The 22,212-nt window shown below is 53.8% G+C and overlaps 1 protein-coding gene across 9 annotated transcripts; it reads left to right on the top strand.

The window, feature by feature from the left end:
- Positions 1 to 262: 262 nt before the first annotated feature.
- On the top strand, positions 263 to 21,949 carry RUFY4 (RUN and FYVE domain containing 4). 9 transcript variants are annotated; one of them, XR_012024704.1, is made up of 15 exons: positions 263 to 747; positions 1,022 to 1,166; positions 2,018 to 2,166; positions 2,297 to 2,403; positions 3,650 to 3,775; positions 4,059 to 4,165; positions 4,513 to 4,656; positions 5,096 to 5,162; positions 5,689 to 5,829; positions 6,240 to 6,857; positions 7,452 to 7,558; positions 14,952 to 15,098; positions 20,076 to 20,186; positions 20,687 to 21,472; positions 21,701 to 21,949. XR_012024704.1 is itself a non-coding variant. In XM_072812633.1 (15 exons), the coding sequence occupies exons 4-15, from the start codon at positions 2,127 to 2,129 to the stop codon at positions 20,787 to 20,789; spliced, it is 1,818 nt and encodes a 605-aa protein (XP_072668734.1). In that variant the 5' UTR covers positions 263 to 477; positions 659 to 747; positions 1,022 to 1,166; positions 2,018 to 2,126; the 3' UTR covers positions 20,790 to 21,949. The 9 variants fall into 9 exon arrangements, 8 of the variants coding, with proteins under 8 accessions (XP_072668734.1, XP_072668735.1, XP_072668733.1 ...); XM_072812633.1 differs by having other exon boundaries at positions 263 to 477; positions 659 to 747; positions 20,687 to 21,949; XM_072812634.1 differs by having other exon boundaries at positions 263 to 516; positions 659 to 747; positions 1,046 to 1,166; positions 20,687 to 21,949.
- Positions 21,950 to 22,212: the final 263 nt, after the last annotated feature.

Genomic DNA, 22,212 nt, shown 5'->3' with positions numbered 1-22,212 from the left:
TCGCCCGCGCCCGCCTCGCCGCCCCCGCGCACCCAGACCCGGACCGCGAGCCCCAGCCGGCCCCGCGGGGGAGCCTCGCGGAGGCGGAGCACAGCCGGCGTGGGAGGGCCCAGCCGCCCGGCCCCGGATCCCAGGCTTCGCCGTGGCTTCTCTCGCATTCTCTTAGGGGGGGAGCAGCCGGGGCGGGCAGGATGGCCCTGGTGACCAGCGGACTAAGGTGGGGAGGAGGGGGGAGACACACGGGCGGGGGGGCGGGGGGCAGGGGGGGGCTGTCCTCCTCCCCACCTGCACCGCGCTCCCCGGAGAGACTGGAGACCCGCGGAGGATCCGGGAGCCGCAGTCACAGCCTCACTGTGCCACCTGGTGGGGACAAGGAAGAAAGACAAGAGCAAGTGACGCGCACCCCCCAACCACCCCCCTCCAATGAGAAGCTGGGGAAGGAAACTTGCATTTGGGCAAATGCTGCTGTCACTCAGGGTGAGCTGGCTTTTGGCCAACAAGTGCATCTACCACCAGGTCTGCCTGAGGGGTACCAACCCCCAGCCCACCCATTGGGCCCTGGCACCCTGACCTGCCCCTCCCACTTCTCCCCCTCCCCTCTGCACCCCCGCCCCCAGTTTTGTGCTCCTCCTGCTCTGAGCAGGGGTTCCCCCTCCAGGGTGCTGGGCTGGGCCTGAGTCACTTCCCAGGCGGCACTCTGGGAAAGGCTGTGCAGGACGCAAGTGGCCGCTCTCCAGGCCTTCCCAGGTGAGTAGCAGGGAAGGGATCTAGGGTGGCAATGCCAGGAGGGGGGGGCAGAGGTTCTTGGACAGAAAAGGGAGAGCAGAGGAGGTACATCTAGGTGGTCATGGATTTTGTAGAGCATCTGGACTGGAAGGGGATGCAGAGACCCTCCATCTGCGCCTGGGTCTACCGATGGGGAAACTGAGGCCCAGAAAAGCAAAAGGTCATGCAGTGAGTTAGTAGCAGTGCCAGGGCAAAGACCCAGGTCTCTCTCTCTCTCTCTCTCTCTCTTTTTAAGATTGTATTTATTTATTCATGAGAGACACAGAGAGAGAGGCAGAGACATAAGCAGAGGGAGAATTTGATCCTGGGACCCCAGAATCACGCCCTGAGCAGAAGGCCGATGCTCAACCACTGAGCCACCCAGGAGTCCCGAGACCCAGGTCTCTTAACTCCCAGCTCAGTGTTTCCTGAACACCATCCTGCCCGTCCACCCTCCTTTACCTTCTCTCCTCCCCCCGCCCCACTGTGTCCCCTGCTTCTTCACTCCCACCCACCCCTGAAATTCCAGCAACAGCAGCACCCGGGTTTCCCGTGCCTGGTCTTTACTCTGTTACATTAGGATAAGCCCCTGGCCCCCAGCGGCCACAGGACTGCTCTCTGAGCCCCAGGACCCACTGGGGTAACAGGCCACAGTTCCCTCGGGAGAGAACCATAGGATTAAAACCAGGTGCCCTGCTCCCCACACACACCCAGCATTCTGGCCCCATCCCAGCTCTAGGGCCTCATTTTACTTCTGCCTCCCTTTCCTCAAACACACACATTTTCCGCTCAGCTGGGGGCCAGGAAAGGATGAATGTGTGCCTCAAGGATGATGACTGCTCTGGCAAGGCTCCCTGTGGGGCAGAGGGGTGACTTTCCCTCAGCCCAGCGCCCTCATGGCCCGAGCACTAATGGGCCGCTTGTGTCCAGTTGCCCTGTGTGTGAGCACACGGACCAGAGGTCAAACTCTAGCTTCTCCACCGAGAGCTTTGTGACATCGGATAAAAGACTCATCTGTCTGTCTGAGCCGCCCTCTCACCGGGTATTCAACGGAGTTAATGACCTCCTAGATTATTACGGGGCCTAAGACGAGGATGTCAGACACGGAGCACGGCACCTAGCACCCAGGAACTGCCCATTAGTGAGGGCCACACCATCCCCTTCGCACGCTGGCCTACAAGGAAGAGCTGGTGTGTTTATCCTGCCAGTTAACTCACTGTGTGACTCCAGATATATCCCATTCCCGGCCTAGGCTCTGATCCTTCCTTTGTGTGGGGAGACAACTGGGCAGCTGAACCCAGAGGCGCCTTCCTGGCTGGACCTTCCAGAGCCACAAGGAATCACATCACTTTGGAATACTCATGGCAGAGGAGGGGGCCATCCTCACCAGGAACCTGAAAGGTGAGTGTGTCCCGAGAGGTTTTCTGGGATGGAATTGGGGGGAGAAGGGAGGGGCCTTGGGAGCCCCTCCCTCAGAGCCCTCATGACCTAAGGCTTGATGTCCACCACCCCCCACCCTGCCCCCCGATAGCTGCGGTCTCGGCCATCCTCCAGGACTACGGGGGCCGGCAGCAGCCGGTGACAGATGCCAGTGCCGAGCTGCACAGACTCTGTGGCTGCCTGGAGCAGCTCCTGCAGGTGACCCTCCCCACCGCCCTCCTCCCAGTCCCCTCTCTCCTGGCCCAGATAACCATGAGGGTTTCCCCAGATACCAAGGAAGAGCTGCCCGCCAGCCTCAGCCGCCTCAGAGTCCGCAAGCCCTTCCTGACATCTGACCTCACTCTTGGTGGTTGTCACTGCAGCCTAGGAAGTGAGGTGGGGCCAGGTTGGGGCAGGGTGGGGAGGGGCCAGGGGTGGGGAGGGCAGCCACCGGGCTCTGAGGACTCACATTTCAGAGGCAAGGTGTCCTAGGCCTGGCTCTTCCTGCTGCTGGCACTTTTGTTGAGCACCTATCATGGGCCAGGCTAAGCCCTTCTCATGCCCCATCCTACTAAATTCTCAAGGACCCCCTGAGATGCTTGATGACCCTACCACCCCCACATACACACATGTAGCCTTCCTAGTTCTCTGTGTGTTATGCACATGCGTGGTGTGAGTGTACCTGTGTGCACACGTGAGGTGTGTCAGGTGCATATAGGGTGTGAATCTCCTGCCAGTCTACCCCTCATGTGCTGCACTCCAGTCCCACTGGCCTCCTTGATCTCCCTAAAGCGCACCAGGAGTGCACCTACCTCAGGGCCTTTGCACCTGCTATTGCTGCCGCCTGCACTGTTCTTCCCCCAGAAATCTAGATGGCACAATTTCTCATTTGCTTCAGATCTGGACTTGAGTGGTATCTCCTGGGTGAGGCTCTCTCTGGCCATTCTAATCTAAATTTTTAAAACACACACACCTCCCAAATCATACCCACGTGGGCCTACACACCACAAATACACACCACACACATCACACACCACACACACATTTCACACACGCACCACATACATACATGTGTGCACACACCACGAACTTTCTATTCTCGTTCCCTGCTTTATTCTCCTTGGCAGGCAGCACTGTCTAACATAACAGATGTTTTACTGACTCAGTGTGTTCGCTAACTCCACTACCAAGTACATGCCCAGGAGGTCAGTTTGTTCATCGCTGAATTCCCAGGGCACAGAACAAAATCTGGCACAAAGCAAGTGCTCAACAAGTACTATTGGAACGATTGAATGGAACACCAAAGGCTCAGAGAGGTCCAGCACCTTGCTCGTGGTCACACAGCCCGTCAGGGCGGAGCCAGGCCCGTCTACTGTAGCCCTTTCCTCTCTCAGCGTGCTGGAAGGCAAGGCCGCTTCTGGGAGGAAACATCTCTATGCTTTCCTGTCCCTCATCTCGCTCCCAGTTTGACCAGAAAGAGCAGAAGAGCTTCCTGAGGCCTCGGAAGGATTACTGGGACTTCCTCTGCACCGCCCTGTGGCGGCAGCGGAGTGGCACGGAGCCCGTCCACTTCGTTCACTCACAGGACAAGGTGTCCAGAGCCAGGTGGTAGGGTGGCTGGCCTCAGCATCAGGGGGTCCTGTCATCGGCCCTTTGTGGGGAATGGCCTCCGGGGGCCCCTTTCTCACCCATCCCTGCCCCGCAGACCACAGACCCCTCACCTGGTCCTCACATCTCATTAGCCCTGCCCTCAGCATCCCTCCGGCCACCCCTTTCCTCCCATGATGATACAAGTTCCCATATCGTCTGTCTGTGCTGGCTGAGTGCCCCCCAGCCCCCGGCCCCTCACCATTCGCCCCCTGTGCACCTTGCAGCTGAAGACTCCTCTGGCAAAAGGCCGCGCTCTCATCCGCTTCTGCTTGGCTCAGGGACAGCTGGCCGAGTCCCTGCAGCTCTGCCTCCTGAACACAGAGCTCACCAGGTGGGGCTGTTGGGACGTGCTCCTCCTGACACCCTTGGAGCCCACTGTCCCTCCCTTGTGCAAGATGCCTCTCTCCCCGCCCCCCTGCCCCAGATGGAGGGTGACTATCAAGAGCAACTAAAATGAGAGCCATGAGGGAAAAATCAAGGAAGAAAGAGCAAGGGGGGCGGCCAGAACACAGGAGTCCCCGTAGCACCATGATGCTGAAGCCTCCTGCTCCCCGAGGGCCACACCCTTGCCTTGGGAACCATGCCACGTCGTGCACAGCGGAGGCAGATTCTCGGGGTGGTGGGGGGAGCAATAGCACCAAGGCCAAAGGCCAAGGCTGCTGCTCACTATTAACACAGGGAATGGTATGGCCCCCGGAGCCCTCTGGTGTGCCCCGAACTCCGGGAAGACCTCCTGGACGCTCTCTACACTCTCAATGCAGTGGCCTTTGACTTGGACCTGCAGTGGCCAAACCTAGACGAAGCCTGGCCCATGTTCTCAGAGTGAGTAGGTCCAGCGTGGAGGGAAACCTGTCTCCAGTGCCTCACTGCCGTTGACCACCACCCACCCACCAGTGAGCTCCAAATTCGGCCTCTGGTCCCATCAGTTCACCTCCCCTTCTTGCGGTCCGAGGCCCCGGTTCCCCACCTCCCCAGGCATCTGTTTGCCCAGTGTAATCCCGCCAAGTTGCGTGGTGCTGCATACAGGACACACTCCTAAGGAGTTGTTGGAGGGTCAGAAAGATGAACCCATGGCGGGTGTCAGCATGAGTGGCTGGCGGGGTGCGTGCGTGGATGGAGAGGGGCATGCATCCACGAGGATGAGGGCGGAAGGTGGGAGGGGTAGCACCGTGAATGGGGGGTTGGAAAGATGGGATGTCCTGCAGCTGAGCACCAAGGCCACTGCCGGAGAGAGCCCCCCCGGCCCCCCTTTTCACTGCAGGTCCTGTGGCTCCAGCGCCAGGACCCAGGGAAGAAGACCCAGAAAGACCAAAGATGCCCCGAAGCAGGTACCTCTGCCCAACTTCACTCTGAGTTGCCTCCTCTCCATCTCTGTTGGGCCCCCCAAGGATGAGCAGTCACAAGCAGACAGACAGACGCCAGCGTGTAGACCTGAGGACTGGGAAGCCACAGGAGAAGGAAGGGCTCATATTCCCGAGGTGGTGAGGGTATTGGGGAGAGAAGGGGACCATTGGCACCCTACACGGGAGCCAGGGAACCCAGGGAAAGGGGGCAGGGGGAGGGTAACCAGAAGCATGTAGGATGCACACCAGGGAACAGCCTCCATGTGACAATTTGCAAACATCTCAGTTCAGTTCAGGAAGCAACTGAAGAGCCAGGTTTCTGGGTTCAAATCCCAGTTCTGCCCCTAATAACAAAGGTCCCTGGCAAGGTACTTGTCCCCCCTGGCAAGTGGTCGTGAGGATGCTTTGAGACAGACCTCATGTAGCACAGAGCACGGCCCCTGACCACATGCTCTCCAAGTGGTGGCTTGTGGCTCTTGCCGGTCCCCAGTCTCGCTTTGCACCCCATCAGCTTCCAGGCACCAGGTACAGAAACCATGAGGACACAGCCTCCGACCAGAAGGGGGAGTCCGTCACAATACAACCTGTCAAGCGCGGTGATGCGGGTGTGCACAGAAGAACATGGGAGCACAGAGAAGGCTGCCTGAGAGAGGTGACTCTTGGCTGCTGTGGGTCTCTAAGCTTTCACCACAACCCTACGAGGCAGACGCTATTATTCCCATTTTACAGACAAGAAAACTGAAACACAGAGAAGTTCAGGGGGCAGGGTCAGAGCAGACGGTGGGAAGAACTTCGTGGGAGGCAGATCGATGCAGAAGGCGCAGGGGAAGGAGGGAGGGAGGAGAGGAAAGAACAGGGAGAAACGCCACTGCTCCCTGACCAGACCACAGCTCGGCCGGATCCGCCTGGGGCGATGGGAACATTCCGATTCCTGGGCCTGGACCCCGATCTCCTGACTCAACTCCCTGAGAGTTAGCAAGTTCCTTGGTGAAGGTCTGTGGCCCCTCCTACGCACCTGGTTGGTGAATTGGTTGTGAGGGAGTTTTGGGGGCTTCTCTGCAGATCTCAGCCGCACATGCGGACCCCACAAGAGTCCAGCCAGAGGAGCCGCACACTAGCCACGCCGGCTGTCGGCGAGATGCGCCCAGGGAAGACTGGTTAGCTGCACCCCCCAGGTCGCAGCAACACAGGCATCTTCGTCCCTCCATGGAAAAGAAGAGAGAAGATCCCAGGAGCCTCGGGCCCCCCCAGAGCATGTGGGAACCAGAGGGGGAGGGGCTTCAGGGAGCCCCAAGAACAGGATTCTGCCTGGAGAACTCAACACCCAGCATCCAGGGACAAGGGGAGCGGGCCGAGGGAGCTCCGAAGGAGGTGATAGGGACAGAGGCTGAGGACAGAGGCGTCCTACCTGGTGCAGAGGGGACACCTAAAGGGGGAGCAGAGTGGGGTCATGTCCATAGGCTGCCGGCCTCCAGCCCCACAGGGACAATAGAGGACACGATGCCAGGGAGCCGGCAGGAGCTGGAGGTGCCTAGCCTTCCGGGGGACCCTCGGGTCCTACTACGAGACCTGGGAGCAGAGGAAGACGCCGCCCCAGAGAGACCACAAGGGGAAACAGGAGTGACCACTGTGACCAGGAGGAAGAAACAGGCAGCGATGGCCTTGCAGGATGTGGTCAAGGTGAGAGCAGCTGAGCGCCATACCTGTGTCTCCCTCTCTCACCTGGCCCACAGGTGGGAGCCTTCGTGGTAGTAGGGGGCGGGCCTTGCAGCCGCCAGATCAGTTCTGATTGGTCCGCACAGGATGATTATTCTCCCAGGAGGTCTTACCGCAGCCTGTGCCAGGTCCACTCCATTCATCATCAGTCCTACCTGCCTGGCTCCTGCGGGCACTTGGGTCTGAGACCCCTCCCCAGCAGGTCTTGGGGCAGCCACCTCACTGCTCTTGTAGCTGCTTCTCCTGGAGATCACCAACATCGATTTCGGGCCTTCCTTCAGCCTCCTCTGGCCAGAGCCTTCATGCCCAGCCCACCCAACCCCCTGAGCTCTAAACTTTCATCCCTCAGCAAAGGACAGAGTAGTGGCTCCAGGCTCACCCAGCAGTAGAGCCGGGCATCTGCTCCCAACGCTGTCCCCCAGCCCTGCCCTCCACCCCAGTGCTGTCTCACCTGGCCTGGGGTCTCACAGGGATGTTTGTCCAGTCAGACCCGGGGGCTGGGATCTCTGCCTTTCTCCATCAGCTTCCCTCTCCCTCCCTTTACCTCCCACCCTCAAGAGCCTGAGACATGGGCTCCAGAAGACCAAGGAGCAGGCCCAGCATCTGGAGCAGCTGCTGAAGGAGCGGGAAGGGGAATTGAAGACACTGCAGGAGCAGCTCAGCAGGTAACCTTGGCAACAGAGCACATAACAGGGGAGGCAGGGAGGCCACTGGGTGGAGCCCCCCCCCCCCCCCCCCCCCCCCCCCGCCAGCTCCTGCTCCTCCTTCCTGGGTCACCCCAGCAGGCATCTTCTGAGTGCCTCCCGTGCTGGGCACAACCTCAGGATGCTGAGGCATCAGGGCAGCACACCTGGGGCTCCCCGAGGAGCTCCCATTCCCGCCCCCTTGCCAGCCCCTCCCTCTCTGGTGTCTCCAAGAGCCTCCTGTCCCAGCCTCCCTCCCCTCCCACACTCACCTCAGCCCTTCTGCTGCTGCTCCCCTCTCCCTCTCCGCAAGCCAGCCTCCCTCCCTGCCCCTCCACACCCCTGCCCTTTGGTCTCCATCTTTCCCCTGTCCGTTTGTCTCTCACTTTCCTGCTCCCTGTTGCAGTGTCTCTTTCACCCTCTTCAGTCACAGCCCTCATCGCAACCATCACGTACTGGGCATTTACTATGTCCCTGGCACTGTTCTAGGCATTTCCTTTTTTTTTTTTATTTTTTTTTAATGATTTTTTATTTATTTATTCATTGAGACACAGAGAGAGAAGGAGAGTCAGAGGCACAGGCAGAGGGAGAAGCAGGCTCCATGCAGAGAGCCCGATGTGGGACTCGATCCAGGTCTCCAGGATCACGCCCTGGGCTGCAGGCAGCACCAAACCGCTGCACCACCGGGGCTGCCCCTAGGCATTTCCTTTTAACAAACTTGTGAGGTAGGTTCTCTAAGGATCTCCATCTTCTAGATAAGGAAACTGAGTCTCAAAGGCCCCACACAATTCCCCCAACGTCTCCGGTCAGTGGAGGAGCTGAGGTCTGCACCCCGGCAGCTGGCTGCACAATCAGTGGGCTTACACACAGGCGCTCAGCCAATACCTGGCCTCTGTCTCTCCTACTCAGCACCTCTCACCACCCAGCGTCTTTGCCTTCCCGTCATCACGTTAACTCAAGAGCCTGGAACACACTCTCTCAGCGGCTGAGTTTCTCCTTCATAATTTTTTCAACTATCTCCGCCCTGCAAAGGTCTTCCTTGGCCTGACTCCGCCTCTCTGGGTCTCGCTCCCTTGGCCCCTGTGTGCCTAGTGTGCTCACCTGGCTCTGTCTCTCGCACACGCTGACCTTCGCCCCCAGGGCCCGGGAGGCACCAGCCCGAACCCCATGGGAGCCCGAGGAGCTGTGCCTCAGACTGAATCACCGGCCAGTTCACTGTATCTGCTCAAAAGGCTGAGAGAGGCTGTGGGCCCAGAAACCAACCCCATAAAAGGCCCCCAGGGCTCCTCCCTCCAGACGCTCAGCTGAGCCTGGCAGTTTGGTCAGGGAAGAGTCCCATGATCCGGGCCCCAAGTGAAGGCAGGGGCCTTGCCCACCCAGGGACCTTCTCTGGAAATCCAGACGGGCTGGAGGGAGCAGCTGGGAGGCTCCGAGGAGACCACCGGACCCAGGCTGCTCCCTTGGCAGGGAGACTGTGTCTCACAGACCGCTGTCCTGCCACCCATCCTCCCACAGACCCTCTGTCGGCCTACTCTGTGCCAGCCCTGTGCTGTGTGCTGGAAATGCTCCTGTGGGCCACACAGACCGATCCCTGGCCGCGTGGAGCCTACCTTCTAGTGGGGGAGGCAATCGATGAACGCGATAATCACGCAGTGTCCCATGTGACAAGCTCTAAGAAGAAAAAAAATGGAGCAGGGAAAGGGAATGGATGTGTCAAGGGGTGATGTTAAACACGGCGGCTTGGCCCGGGACCTCCCTGAGAAAGCATGTGTGAGAAACACCTGAAGGAAGCGAGGGATAAGCCATTTGGGTATGTGGTGGAAGAAAGTTCTAGACAGAGGAGCCGCAAGAGTAAGGGCCCGAGGTGGGAACAGGCCTGGCAGGTCCGAGGGCCGTCACTGAGGCTCAGTGCAGTAAGGGAGGGAGAGAGGTAGGGGCAGGCCACGCGCTAACAGGAGACCCTCGCAGGTCGCCAGAAGGACCTTGGCTTTGACTCAGTGAGATAGGAAGCATCCCGAGTTCTGAGCAGAGGAGGGACAAGACGAGCTGTTTGCTTTAGTGTTAAGTACGTTTGCTTTTTTTTTTTTTTTTTCCAACAATTCGATGGCTTTGAGTGTATTCATAAAATTGTGCCTCGGTCACCACCCCAAAGAGAAGCCCTGTACCATTAGCCACTGCCCGTTTTCTCCCATCCTCCCAGCCCTGTGCAGGCCCTAATCCATCCCCATAGCCGTGCCTATTCTGGACTGATCTGTGCTCTCAAGGGCTCGCGGCTCCTGCTCCGTGGAGCTAGTGTGTAAGGAAGCAGGGATGCTGATGAGGAAGGGGAAGGCAAGGGAGCCCCCAGATGCTCTCTGGCAGAGAGGCTGCGGGATTCTGGATTAGCTGTGAGGCCGGGCTTCCTGGTGGGGGAGAGAAAGACGGAAGTCAAGAATGACTCATTTTCCAGCCTGACCAGCTGGAAGGCTACAGTCCCAGCTGACGGTCTGCCGTGGTGGGGCAGGCTTGTGGGGGAGTTGCAGGAGTTGAGGTGAGAACATATTAAGTTTGAGGAGCCCGTTGGACGTGCAAGTGGAGCCGTTGGGCAGGCGGCAGGGTGTGGAGCTCGGAGGAGACACACAGGCCGGGGACCTGCTGCAGAGTCAGAATGCAGAGAGCGGGAACTTGTGTTCCTGGGGCTGGGAGGAGGATGCGCTCCCCTGCCTCTTGGGATCCAGGGAACTCAGGAGGAGCGTGTCACTTCAGGGGTCCCCGGCATCCAGCTGGGATTGGCTGCGTCACCACCGCCAGACCAAAGTGCCACGGGGCCCACTGAGTCAGCCAGCAACACTGTTGTGCTTCTACTGAGGCCATGAGTGGGGACCTGAGGAGACAGGCAGTAGATCAACAGATAGAAATAGGCTGTCAGCTAGTCATGGGTGCTATGGAAAAACATCAGTCCGGGAAAGGGGACAGAGACAGAAGAGTCACCTAGACTTAGAGCCGCAGGCTTCCTCTCTGAGGAGGTGACAGTTGAGCAGAAGCCCCAATCACTGGGAAAACTGGACCATGCAAATATCGTAGGAGGAGTGCTCCAGGCAGGGGGCCCAGCAAGTGCACTTGGGGACACGCGGGCCCGTGTGGCTGGAGCAGAGGGAGACCCCCGTGTGCTATGGAAGGCTAGAGCAGAGTCTTGAGCAGGAGGTGGGGGTTCCCATGGGCTTCAGGATTGCTCTGTCTGTGGCGTAGAGGATAGAGTGAAGGTGGGTAGGGGAGCAGCCCACGGGTGCAGAGCCCCAGGCTGGACGCATACGGGAGACCTAGCAAGACCAGCCAAGCATCAGGCCCCAGCAGACCAACGGGGGGCTAAGAAAATACACTTGGAACTGGGCTACGGGGCATCCAATACCCACTCCCCAGCTTTTGAGCCTTGGCACCTTGGGAAACTGGCCTTCCCTCTCTGGCCTCTGGTCCCTGATTTGAAAAGGAGATGGTTGGATCTCTAAAGTTCCTCCTTCCAGCCCAGATGCTCTGTGAGACCATCTTTCCAAGCAGGTAGGTTTCCTCTGCCCCTGGAGGGACTAACGTGACTAAGTCACGTATGACTGGAAGAGGTCCTCAGATGGGGAGATAGGCAAACATCACACTTCTCCCCCACCCCCACCCCCCACTGAACTCCTTTGAGGCAGACCAGGGGCTCCTAAGGATTGGTCCCTGCTCCCACCTGCTGCCCACTCAGCAGTGGTGCCATAAACCACTGGTGACCAGGGCCCTGCATGGACGAAAATGCAGAGGCAGAAAAGTATGGCTTGACGGGCCTGCATCCAGATCTCTGCTCCCTCCACTTACCAAGCTGTGTGACTGTAGGCAAAGTGTGATCTCCTCCCTGAAGCTCTATTTTCTTTCCTGTAAAATGGTGATCATACTAGCTGCCCATAAATTTGTGAAAATTAAATGAAACTGGGCTATAAAGCACCGGGCTCAGGGGCTGGCATATAGTAGGTGTTCAATACACTCAAATTCCTTCCATGCCCCCCTCAGTGCCCCCACACCAGCAGTGTCTATCAGCCCCTGCTTGAAATATGCTGGTGATTTTCTTTTTTCTTTTTTCTTTTTTTTAAAGGTTTTATTTAGGGACACCTGGGTGGCTCAGTGGTTGAGCATCTGCCTTTGACTAAGGTCATGACCCCAGGATCCTGGGATCGAATCCCCTGTCGAGTTCCCTGCAGGGAGCCTGCTTCTCCCTCTGCCTATGTCTCTGCCTCTCTCTGTGTCTCTTATGAGTAAATAAATAAAAATATTTTTTAAAAAGATTTTTATTTATTTACTTGAGAGAGAGTTAGCACAAGCCGGGGGGGAGGGGGCGGACAGAGGAAGAGGGAGAAGCAGATTCCCCACTGAGCAGGGAGCTGACACGGGGCTCAATCCCAGGACCCGAGGATCATGACCTTAGTCAAAGGCAGAAGCTTACCCGACTAAGCCACTCAGACGCCCCACTTCAATGGCTTTCAATTGCATTGAGATTAAAGTCCACTACTCCTGGGGCCAGGGAGGGAGAGATCAGGCCCTGTATCCTTCCCACCTCATCTCTTGCCTGCCCCTACCTCCTGCCCTTCCTGATATTTCACCTTCCCTTGCCTTCTTTCAGTTCCTCAAACAAACCACGTTCATGCCAACTTGCAGACCTTTGCATGTGTCCTTCACTGACTCTACATGGCTGACTTTTCACCCCCTAGATCTGCTGAAAAGTCACCTTGTCTCAGGAGCCTCTCCCGAGGACCCTCTCAAGTCTGACCCCCTCTCCTGTATCTTGGTCATAAGCTTCACTTCACTATCTTACTAGCCTATCACCTGCTTTGACCCCTGCCCCAAACACTCTAAGCTCTATCAGGAGCCATATGCACTTTCTCTCTCTCTCTCTCTCTCTCTCTCTCTTTGTATATTTTTTTATTGGAGTTCGATTTGCCAACATATAGCATAACACCCAGTGTTCATCCCGTCAAGTGCCCCCCTCAGTGCCCGTCACCCAGTCACCCCATCTCCCCACCCACTTCCCTTTCCACCACCCCTAGTTCATTTCCCAGAGTTAGGAGTCTTTCATGTTCTGTCTCCCTCTCTGATATTTCCCACTCATTTTCTCTCCTTTCCCCTATGATCCCTTTCACTATTTTTTATATTCCCCGAATGAATGAGACCATGTTTGTCCTTCTCTGATTGACTTACTTCACTCAGCATAATACCCTCCAGGTCCATCCACATCGAAGCAAATGGTGGGTATTTGTCATTTCTAATGGCTGAGGAATATTCCATTGTATACATAGACCACAGCTTCTTTATCCATCATCTTTTGATGGACACCGAGGCTCCTTCCACAGTGTGGCTACTGTGGACATTGCTGTATAAACATCGGGGTGCAGGTGTCCCGGCGTTTCACTGCATCTGTATCTTTAGGGTAAATCCCCAACAGTGCAATTGCTGGGTCGTAGGAAGGTCTATTTTTAACTCTTTGAGGAACCTCCACACAGTTTTCCAGAGTGGCTGCACCAGTTCACATTCACCAACAGTGCAAGAGGGTTCCCCTTTCTCCACATCCTCTCCAGCATTTGTTGTTTCCTGCCTTGTTAATTTTCCCCATTCTCACTGGTGTGAGGTGGGATCTCATTGTGGTTTTGATTTGTATTTCCCTGATGGCAAGTGATGCGGAGCATTTTCTCATGTGCTTGTTGGCCATGTCTGTGTCTTCCTCTGCATATGCACTTCTCTATTCCCGCCACCTCAAACAGCCATTGGCACCCCATAGGTGTTTAATAAATGTTCCCTCCCACTCAAAGACACCCCGTAAGCACAATGCTCACTCACATCAGGGCCAGCACCAGCCACGCCAAAGGCCCTGGAATCAGAGCACAATTAAACTACCTCAGGAAAATGAAACATCGGTACTAAGATGTAAGGAGACTGAAGACCAGAATGTTCATTAAAAGTCAGACCACGGCCCTGAGCACAGGGACACCCTTCCTTAAGGCTGCAGGGACTGACTGGTCTTTCAGAATTTCCGAGGGGATCTGTGGCTGGTTTGATTTTAAGCTCCTCCACCCCACCCAGCTTTCTTCTCTGAGGCGTGCTACACAGCGGCGCTGGAAAAACTCATAACTTAGTTCATTGTCAAGCCTCTTGCAAGTCTCAAACACACTGAAGCCCAGGGATGTGGCCACACACACACACATCTGAGGTCACAGGATGTGTACCCGCCTTTGCAACACCCTCCTATCTGAGTGATGGAGGGAGCGACTAGAACCCAGGGCGGGGACCTTCTTATTTCCAGTCCAGTAGATTTCTTGGAACTTTCTAGGAAGCCATCAAAGACAGAAGAGGCAAGAATAGAGCTGAGGAGATGCCAAGCCCAAATTGAAACAAAAATCCAAGAAAGCCATATGTTTAATATTGCTTTTTTAACTGAAAATACAATGTATTATAATGTTTCAGAATATTTTAGAACCTAAAAATTACCCCAAGCCCTACACCACTTACCTCCCTCCCAAACCAATAATTGTTCTCAGCTGGGCACAGCCCATCCAGCCTGGGTCACCCCCCTTCCCTCCAGAGAGCTGCCACAATTGTGAGCATGCCCTTCAAGAAAAATTACATTTTAAAATGGAAATGTTAAAAAAGAAAAGAAATGAAATGCAAATGGAAATGTTGGCTCATCCTCTCTAAGGGAACACATGAGGCTATATACACCCTGTTTTCATTCCTCTGAACAGTTGGTAAGGAGTCAGCCTATAGATGTCATGCTCTACAGCACTCAGCTCGTGGTGTATGGTGCTGTGTGTTATGTGTGTGTGAGTATGTGTGGCATAGGAGGGTGTAGGGAGGTGAGGAGAATGTGTGGCGTATGTGTGTATATGTGACTGTGTGTGTTGTGTGTGGTGTGTATATGTGTAGTGTGTACAGTGTGTGTGGCATATGGTGTGTGTGTTGTGTGTGTGTGATGTGTGTGTATGGTATGTGGTATATGTGTTGTGTATTGTGTGTAGATATGGTGTGTTGCAAGTGTACGCAGTGTGATATCAGTATGTAGTGTGTGGTTATGTGTGTTATATGGTGTGTGTGGTGTGTGTGGTGTGTTGTGACTTATGTGGAACGGTGTTGGTGTTCTGTGTTGTGTGTGTGTATATGTGGCGTGTGTGACATGGGGGGCCGTGAGGGCGTGAAGTACATGTGTAGTACGTGTGTGTATGCGAGCATGTGTGTTGCTGGTGTGTGTGTGTGGTGTGTACGGTGTGTGTGCACACACCAGCTGTAGGAGGCCCCACCAGCTTCCCCGGGGGGCTCCCTGTCAGGTAGAGGCCTGGCTCGAGCAGCCACGCTGAGAGCTGAGCCCTCCTCCCCTGCCCAGGTGTCAGGAAGACAGGGCCCGGCTGCAGACAGAGCTGGAGCAGAAGCAGCAGGAGGCTGAGAAGAGGGACGCCAAGTACGAGAAGGAGCTTGGAGGGCAGCGGGACCTGGTCCGTGCCATGAAGATGAGGGTGCTGGAGCTGGTTCGGTAAGGGCGGCCACGGGGGGCAGGAGTGTGGGTTGGGGTGGCGTGGGATGCAGAGACGGGAATGAAGATTCCACTCCACTAAAAACTATCAAGCAGGGTTCTGAATCCTTTATGTACCCTGCCTCTTCTCCTTCCTTTAGTCATCCCAGCTGTTCTCCTCATTCTATAGATGAAGAAACTAAGGCTCAGAGAGGCTGACTAGGCCACCAGGGACACACAGCAAATGAATTGCATGGAGTCCACTGGCTGTAAGGCACGCCACCACTGCAAACACCCCCCCACACACACACATACACACACACCTACTAAGGTTAGGGGAAAGGAAAGGAGCCTATGGATGGAGAAAGGATTGAAAGAAAGGGGAGGTGAGGCAGGAGCTAATGTCCTGTACCTGACTGCCTGCTGGGCTTCCTCGGCCTCTGGGTGGGTCTATGGGCCGTCCTGGGTCAGCTGTCCTGGATTCAGAGGCTGAGCGCACCAGGATTGATTCCAAACCACTAAGCCACAGAGGGATGGAGGAGCTTTGTAAAGTCTGGTTTCTGCTCTTCTGGCTAGTAGGGAGCTAGTGTTATACTTTGACCCAGTTCAGGAAGCAGGATACCATTGGACTCAGGTTCCATTAGAATTGGAAGGTCATTGAGGAATCATCTAGGACTAAATCTTCTTGCACAAAATCCAAGTGATATTAAAGATGAGAGAAGGGAGAGGTCAATCTGGAAAGAACAATTTAAGGAATGATCTCCTCCAAGTAGCCGTCAACTGGGAAAAAGGGGGATATAAAAAATTAGCTGTATATCTCACAAAAGAATTTAAGGTAGCCAACAATAAAAGACACAAGTGTCCACACATATGATTGTTAAAGAAAAACAGATGAAATGGAAGAGGAAAAATATATACTCCCGAGGTATTAGGATTAGGGTTAGGGTTAAAACTTAACTCTGAGCATTTTGGCGGGACAATCAAAACTGGAAACAGTTGCCTAAATGTCATCAGGTGTTCCAAGGAAAAATACAGCAGTGCATCAGGAAAGAAAAATGTTTTTCCTTGTGTTAAAGAAACTCATCACAAGATTCCAAACTGCGTAACCTAATGTCCCTTGCAGACGCATCATGGAAAATCTGGCCCTAAGCAAAAATAGGGGAGGAAAGCCACAGAGACTGACTTCTGCATCAGGATGGCAGACTGATAGCACATCACCTATTTTCCATCCAGAAATCTCACTAGAATGATTATAAAAAAAATTATTAAATAAAACTTGTAATAGAGAGAAAGGTGGAGGAGCCAACCAGAAAAAAAGAGATTTCTGCTAATTTCCAGAAACCAGAAAATGGATGAAAAAAGTAGACACTGGAGTTAGCCCAAGTTAAAACTCAGGGCCAGAGACACCAGGGTCACCAGGAACATCTCAAATGGCAGAAATGAAATGAGAGACAGAAATCGGGAAAATTAACTGATAAAGTCATTAGAAAGAGCAGTGTACACCCCCCTGCCTCCTTGACTGCAGAATATTAACACCAAGGGGTCTATTTCTGAGGCAAATCATTAAAGCATCCTTCTCTAAAAAAGTTAGATGCCCCAAAGAACAATGTGTTCTGGCATTTGTCTGCATAGCAGCTATCTCCCTGCCCAGTCCTTCCTCAAGGGATGCCACAAGCCAACCGCCCCTGTCCACTACTTGAAGCTTGAGCAACTTAAACATGAAATGGTAACCAGAGATCCCCAGATGTTTGAGAAGAATCTAGTACATAAAAGGAAGAGACAAAGATAAACAAAAAGACAACATCTCCCATGAAACAAGACGCTGTGCAAAGCGACCAGCAAAAGATGAGAAATGTTCTTGGAAATTAAAAATATCTCTCAAAAAATTTTTTTAATTCATAAGGACTGGAAAAGGAAGAGGAGGCAGTCTCTCAGGACACAGAGTAAAAGGCATGACAAGATGGAATGCACGAGAGAAACAATTGCAAACATAAAGAATCACTCCAGGAGTTTCACTATCTTCTCCAACTGACAATTCCAAAGGAGAGAATAAGATGGAGGAGATTGTCAGATAAAATGATGAGAGACTTTCTCAACTCTGATGGTCATAGGTCTTTAGATGTAAAGATGTCACTGAGTGACCAACACAAGTGAAAGGAAGGGAAAAGCCCACAGATACACACCATTGTGAAATCTCTGTAGAACAAAGATGAGGGCAATATATTCAAACATGTCACTTATGAAAGAAATAAGACATGGAAAAGCATGTCAAGAATCAACGGTGCTGGGGCGCCTGCATAGCTCAGTCAGTTAAGCATCCAACTCTTTGTCTTGGCTCAGGTCTTGATCTCAGGGTCATGAGTTCAAGCCCCACCTGGGGGTCCACGCTGGGTGTGAAGTCTGCTTAAAAAAAAAAAAAAAAAAGGAAAAAGAATCAGTGGTGTCATACTTTCAAGTTCTGAGGAAGGACAAATTTTGGCCTAGAATTCTAGGTCCAGCCACATTATGAAGCAAGTAGGGAAGGTGATTCAGGAAAAAACATTTTTCAGAAAGACAGGTCACAGAAAAAGCAACTCCCACTCCCACACAGCCTTTCTTGGGAAGTTAATTAAGGATGTGCTTCCGAAAAACAAGGAAGTAAGCCAAGAAAAGAGAAGACGTGGAATTCAGGAAGCAGTCACAGTAACCCAGGGCAGAAGCAAAGGGAATTCCCGAGATGACAAGTGGACAGCAAGCCCAGAGAGTCCAGGCTGTTGCAGAAGTATTGAGGACCCAGGAGGAAGGTCTCTGGGGAGAAAGAGAATCAATAGAACACCTGATATGATGAAGAATTTGTTAGGGAGAGGGAATAATTAGGTGATGCGTAAGGCAAGTCACTCAAAGAGCAAAGAAAGGCAACTGGAAAGTCCTGGAAAAATAGGAAATTTCCAAGAAAGGGCATGTTTAAAACCCATCTGAACTCTCCCCGAAGCAATATGCTTAATATTGTCTGATAATGCAAATACTATTAATTGATTTTTTTAAATGTTAGAATCAACCTAAAAACAAAACACAGAAAACAATTGCAATTATAGAACAAACGTGAAGGTCATCATCTAAACAATATTAAGTATAGAATAGAATCCAAGAGAACTTTCTGTGAAGATGGAGATGTTCTAGAACTTTGCCCTATCCGATATGGTGGCTACCAGTCACACCTAGTGACTGAGCACTTCTGATGCGTCTGGTGTGACTGAGGAACTAACATTCTAATCTTAGTGAATTTTTTTAATTTTTTTATTTATTTATGATAGTCACACAGAGAGAGAGAGAGAGAGGCAGAGACACAGGCAGAGGGAGATGCAGGCTCCATGCACCGGGAGCCCGACATGGGACTCGATCCCAGGTCTCCAGGATCACGCCCTGGGCCAAAGGCAGGCGCTAAACCGCTGCGCCACCCAGGGATCCCTAATCTTAGTGAATTTTAGTTGAATTAAATACAAGTTTAAGTAGCCACACGTGGCTAGTGGCTACCATATTGGACGTTGTGGGACTGGGTGACAAGCAGGAGGTGGGCGAAGGAGGCCAGCTGAAGACCAACGGAGGCTGGCGGCACCACGGTCGTATCACAGAATGGCAACCAGGATGCTATCTGTGCTTCATAGGATGAGTGAGGGATAAATGTGTGAGTGTGTTCCGTAAAGCTGCTGTAGTAATAGAGAAACCAAAAACAGGGATCTAACTGCCTGGGGAGGAAGGAGGTGCAGCTAGTGGGGATGGTAGGAAATAAAGCGAACTCCCCTGACATCAAGGTAAGGAGCTCTGTAGAAGACGCTCCTTCTTGATATGTCAGGAAGAGAGGATATGAGTATGTCATTTAAGTGTGGGAGTAATATCAAGGAGAAAAAGCTAAAAGTGTAAGAAGTGGTTTGCCACCGACATTGGAAGGTGTGGGGAGGGTGTCTATTTCCCTTTGGTCTAAGTTCTTCTGTGCTTTTGGATTTTTAATGCATGTGTATGTATCATTTTGCTTAAAAAAAATTTTTTTTAGAGAGGGAGACAGAGGGGGAGGCTCAGAAGGAGAGAGAGAGGGTCTTAGGCAGGCTCCATGCCCAGCTTGGAGCCGGAGGAGGGGCTCGATCTCACAACCCTGAGATCATGACCTGAGCCAAAATCAAGAGACTGATGATTAACCAACAGAGCCACCCAACCATCCTAGATTTAAAACAAAAACATTTTAACATTTTAATCCACATTCCTAAACATCCTTTTTTTTTTTTTTTTTAGAGATGGAGAGGGGGTGGAGGGGAGAAGGAGAGAGAGAGAATCTTAAGCAGGCCCAACTCCCAGTGAAGAGTCTGACATGGGGCTTAATCTCACCACCCTGAGATCATGACCTGAACCAAAATCAGGAGTCGGACGCTTAACCAACTGATCCACCCAGATGCCCCCTTTAAAAAATAAAAATAAATAAAAGCAGTGAGGACAGTTTTGCAGGAGCAGATCATAACTAGAAGGGGGTTTGCATCAAGTGCCAAATAAAACCTGCGGGCATTATAGGAAACTTCTGGGGGCGTCCACAATCAGGGAGCAGCCCTAGGAGGAGGTGGGATCTATAGGCCACGTTGGGCAAGGGGGACCCAGGTGTCACTGTCCATCTTCCCAAAGACCACAGACTCCCCATCTCTTGTGTGTATGTCTCTCTCAATGTCTCTCTCATGATCTCTTCATTTCTGTCTCTCCTTTCTCTGTCTCTCCATCTATTTGTCTCTCCCTCTCTGTCTGTGTCCCTGTCTCTGCGTCTTGTTCTCTCTCTCTCTCTCCATTTACCTCACCATCTACCTCTCTCCATCTCTTCTCTGACTCCCTGGCTTCCTTTCTCTCTGTCTCCCTCTCATTTTCTATGCCTCTGTCTTTCCGCGCTGCTGTGTGTGTGTGTGGGGGGGGGGGGTCTGTGTGACTCCATCTCATCTCTTCTTTCTCCCCTTCTGGATCTCCCCACCTCCACGGGCCCATCAGAGAGAAGGATGACCTGTGGCAGGAGGTGCAGCGTCTCTCTTCCATGGCCCCAGGGTGCTGTGCGGCCTGCAGCAGGGTGTTTGGCCGGCTGTCTCGGCGGTACCCGTGCAGGTAATTGGGGGGGGGCGGGGACACAGAGTCCTTGCTCTGCCCCCTTCAGGAAGGGAGGGATACGGGAACTGGGGTTTGGGAAAGCCATAGAAAGCTGGCCACTCACCTTACACAACACTTAGCATCGACCTGAACCAGAGCAGTGGAAAGGGCTCAGAGGATGGGATTGTGCGTCCATCCCTCCCCAGAAGAGACCGATTAACAGGCCTCTGGGAAGAGACGTCCTGTGCAGAGGACGCTGCTCCCCTCACCCCCCTCTGGGAGTCACCCCCCTCTGGGAGCACGGGCAGGACAAGCAGTGGGAGGGAGGGGGCTCGCCCAAGACCCTGCCTGTTTGGATCTAAAGGGCTCTGGAGGGCATGGGCCATTAAGACACCCTTTGGGGACGGGGAGCCTCCTTGGACAGCCCCAGGGCCGCAGGAGGGACAGCCGTGCTCAAAGCCCGCGCCCCCCTCCTGCACCCACATCCCTGAGCTCCCGCTCCCCCGCCCTGCTCCCAGGCTCTGCGGAGGCCTGGTCTGCCATGCTTGCTCTGTGGACTACAAGAAGAGGGAGCGCCGCTGCCCCCCCTGCTCCCAGAAGGGAGAGGCTCAGTCCCACTGATGGCAACACCCAGGACTGGCCGCCCACCGCACCCAGGAGCTCCCTCCCCTCCTCTGGGCTGGTGATCTGAGGCAGCCAGTGCTCAAGTGCGGAAGGATGGATGCCGGCTGGTAGGCAGGAGGCGGAGGCAGGTCGGAGGCCTGCACCCGCCACCCCTGAGCTGGGCCACTTGAGGAAGCTCACAGCTGTCCGGCTTCTTCCTGAGCAAGAGCGCCAGGCACCGTCCTCCCTGAAGTCCCTCCAGGCTCAGGACATCCTTGGCCAAGAAGACCCAGGGGCCCCGACATCTCTCCGCACCCCCACCCCATCTCTCCCCCAGCCCCTCATTCCCCACACTCCTGACCACCCCGTCTGGAGTCTGTTTTGAAAGTCTGCTTTCGTTGTGTTTCATTTTCAATAGCTCTCCCGAGGTGCTGTTGACCTGTAACACGTTTCGTATAAATTGTACAGTATGATGGGTTTTGACCTTGGTATCACCCACAAAGCCATCACCGTATTCGCAATAAAGAATGCACCCATCATTCCCAAAATGTCTTCATGCCCTTTGTAATCGCTCCCTCTCCCTCGCCATCCCTAGGCAACCACAATTCTGCTTCCTACCACTAGACACCAGTTTTCCAGAATTTTATGAAAACAGAGCCCTGCAGTATGCACTCTGTACTGCCTGCCTCCTTTCACTCAGCGTACGTATTCTGCGATTCCTCCAGGTGGGTGCACGTCTCAGAGGTCCCCATTTACTGCTAAATAGTACCCCGCTGCAGGGAGAGACCACAATTTTGTTCACACCTTCACCCATTGCCAGACATTTGGACCGTTTCCAATTTGAGGCTGTTACAAATATGTTTCCTATGATCATCGGCATCGGTGTACAAATCTTTGTATAGACATTTGCTTTTCTTTCTCTTGGGTAGATACCTAGGAATGAAATGCCCAGGTCCTCCGATACATGTATGTTTAGCTTTTAAGAAACTGCTGAGTTGGGATCCCTGGGTGGCGCAGCGGTTTAGCGCCTGCCTTTGGCCCAGGGTGCGATCCTGGAGACCTGGAATCGAATCCCACATCGGGCTCCCGGTGCATGGAGCCTGCTTCTCCCTCTGCCTCTCTCTCTCTCTCTCTCTGTGACTATCATAAATAAATTAAAAAAAAAAAAAAAGAAAGAAACTGCTGAGTTGTTTCCCAGACAAGTTGTGCATTGTCCCCGCACCCCAACCTCAACACACACACACACCAGCAGTGTGTGGGAGTCCCCGCCGCTCCCCGGGGCATCTGGTTTGGTGGACAGAAGAGGTGGACCAGACAGACATGGGGCTTGGGCCTCTCTCCTTTCCTTCCAACAGCTCTGGTGACTCAGTGGTTTCCGAGCTGTGAGTGTCTGGAGGGAAGGGCTGAGACTAGGTGACTCTCCTCCATGCAGTGCTCACTC

Source organism: Canis lupus, chromosome 36 (assembly GCF_048164855.1).
Source record: "Canis lupus baileyi chromosome 36, mCanLup2.hap1, whole genome shotgun sequence".
NCBI classification, from domain to species: Eukaryota; Metazoa; Chordata; class Mammalia; order Carnivora; family Canidae; genus Canis; species Canis lupus.
The sequence above is the reverse complement of the archived record's forward strand: the minus strand, read 5'-3'. Positions and strand labels throughout refer to the sequence as shown.

Excerpts from the sequence above, each read along its gene's own strand:
- RUFY4 (XM_072812636.1), top strand. The coding sequence starts at position 2,127 with ATGGCAGAGGAGGGGGCCATCCTCACCAGGAACCTGAAAG. Across the intron at positions 7,559-14,951 it reads CTGCAGGAGCAGCTCAGCAG|GTGTCAGGAAGACAGGGCCC; the intron begins GTAACCTTGGCA and ends TCCCCTGCCCAG. Across the intron at positions 15,099-20,075 it reads AGGGTGCTGGAGCTGGTTCG|AGAGAAGGATGACCTGTGGC; the intron begins GTAAGGGCGGCC and ends CGGGCCCATCAG.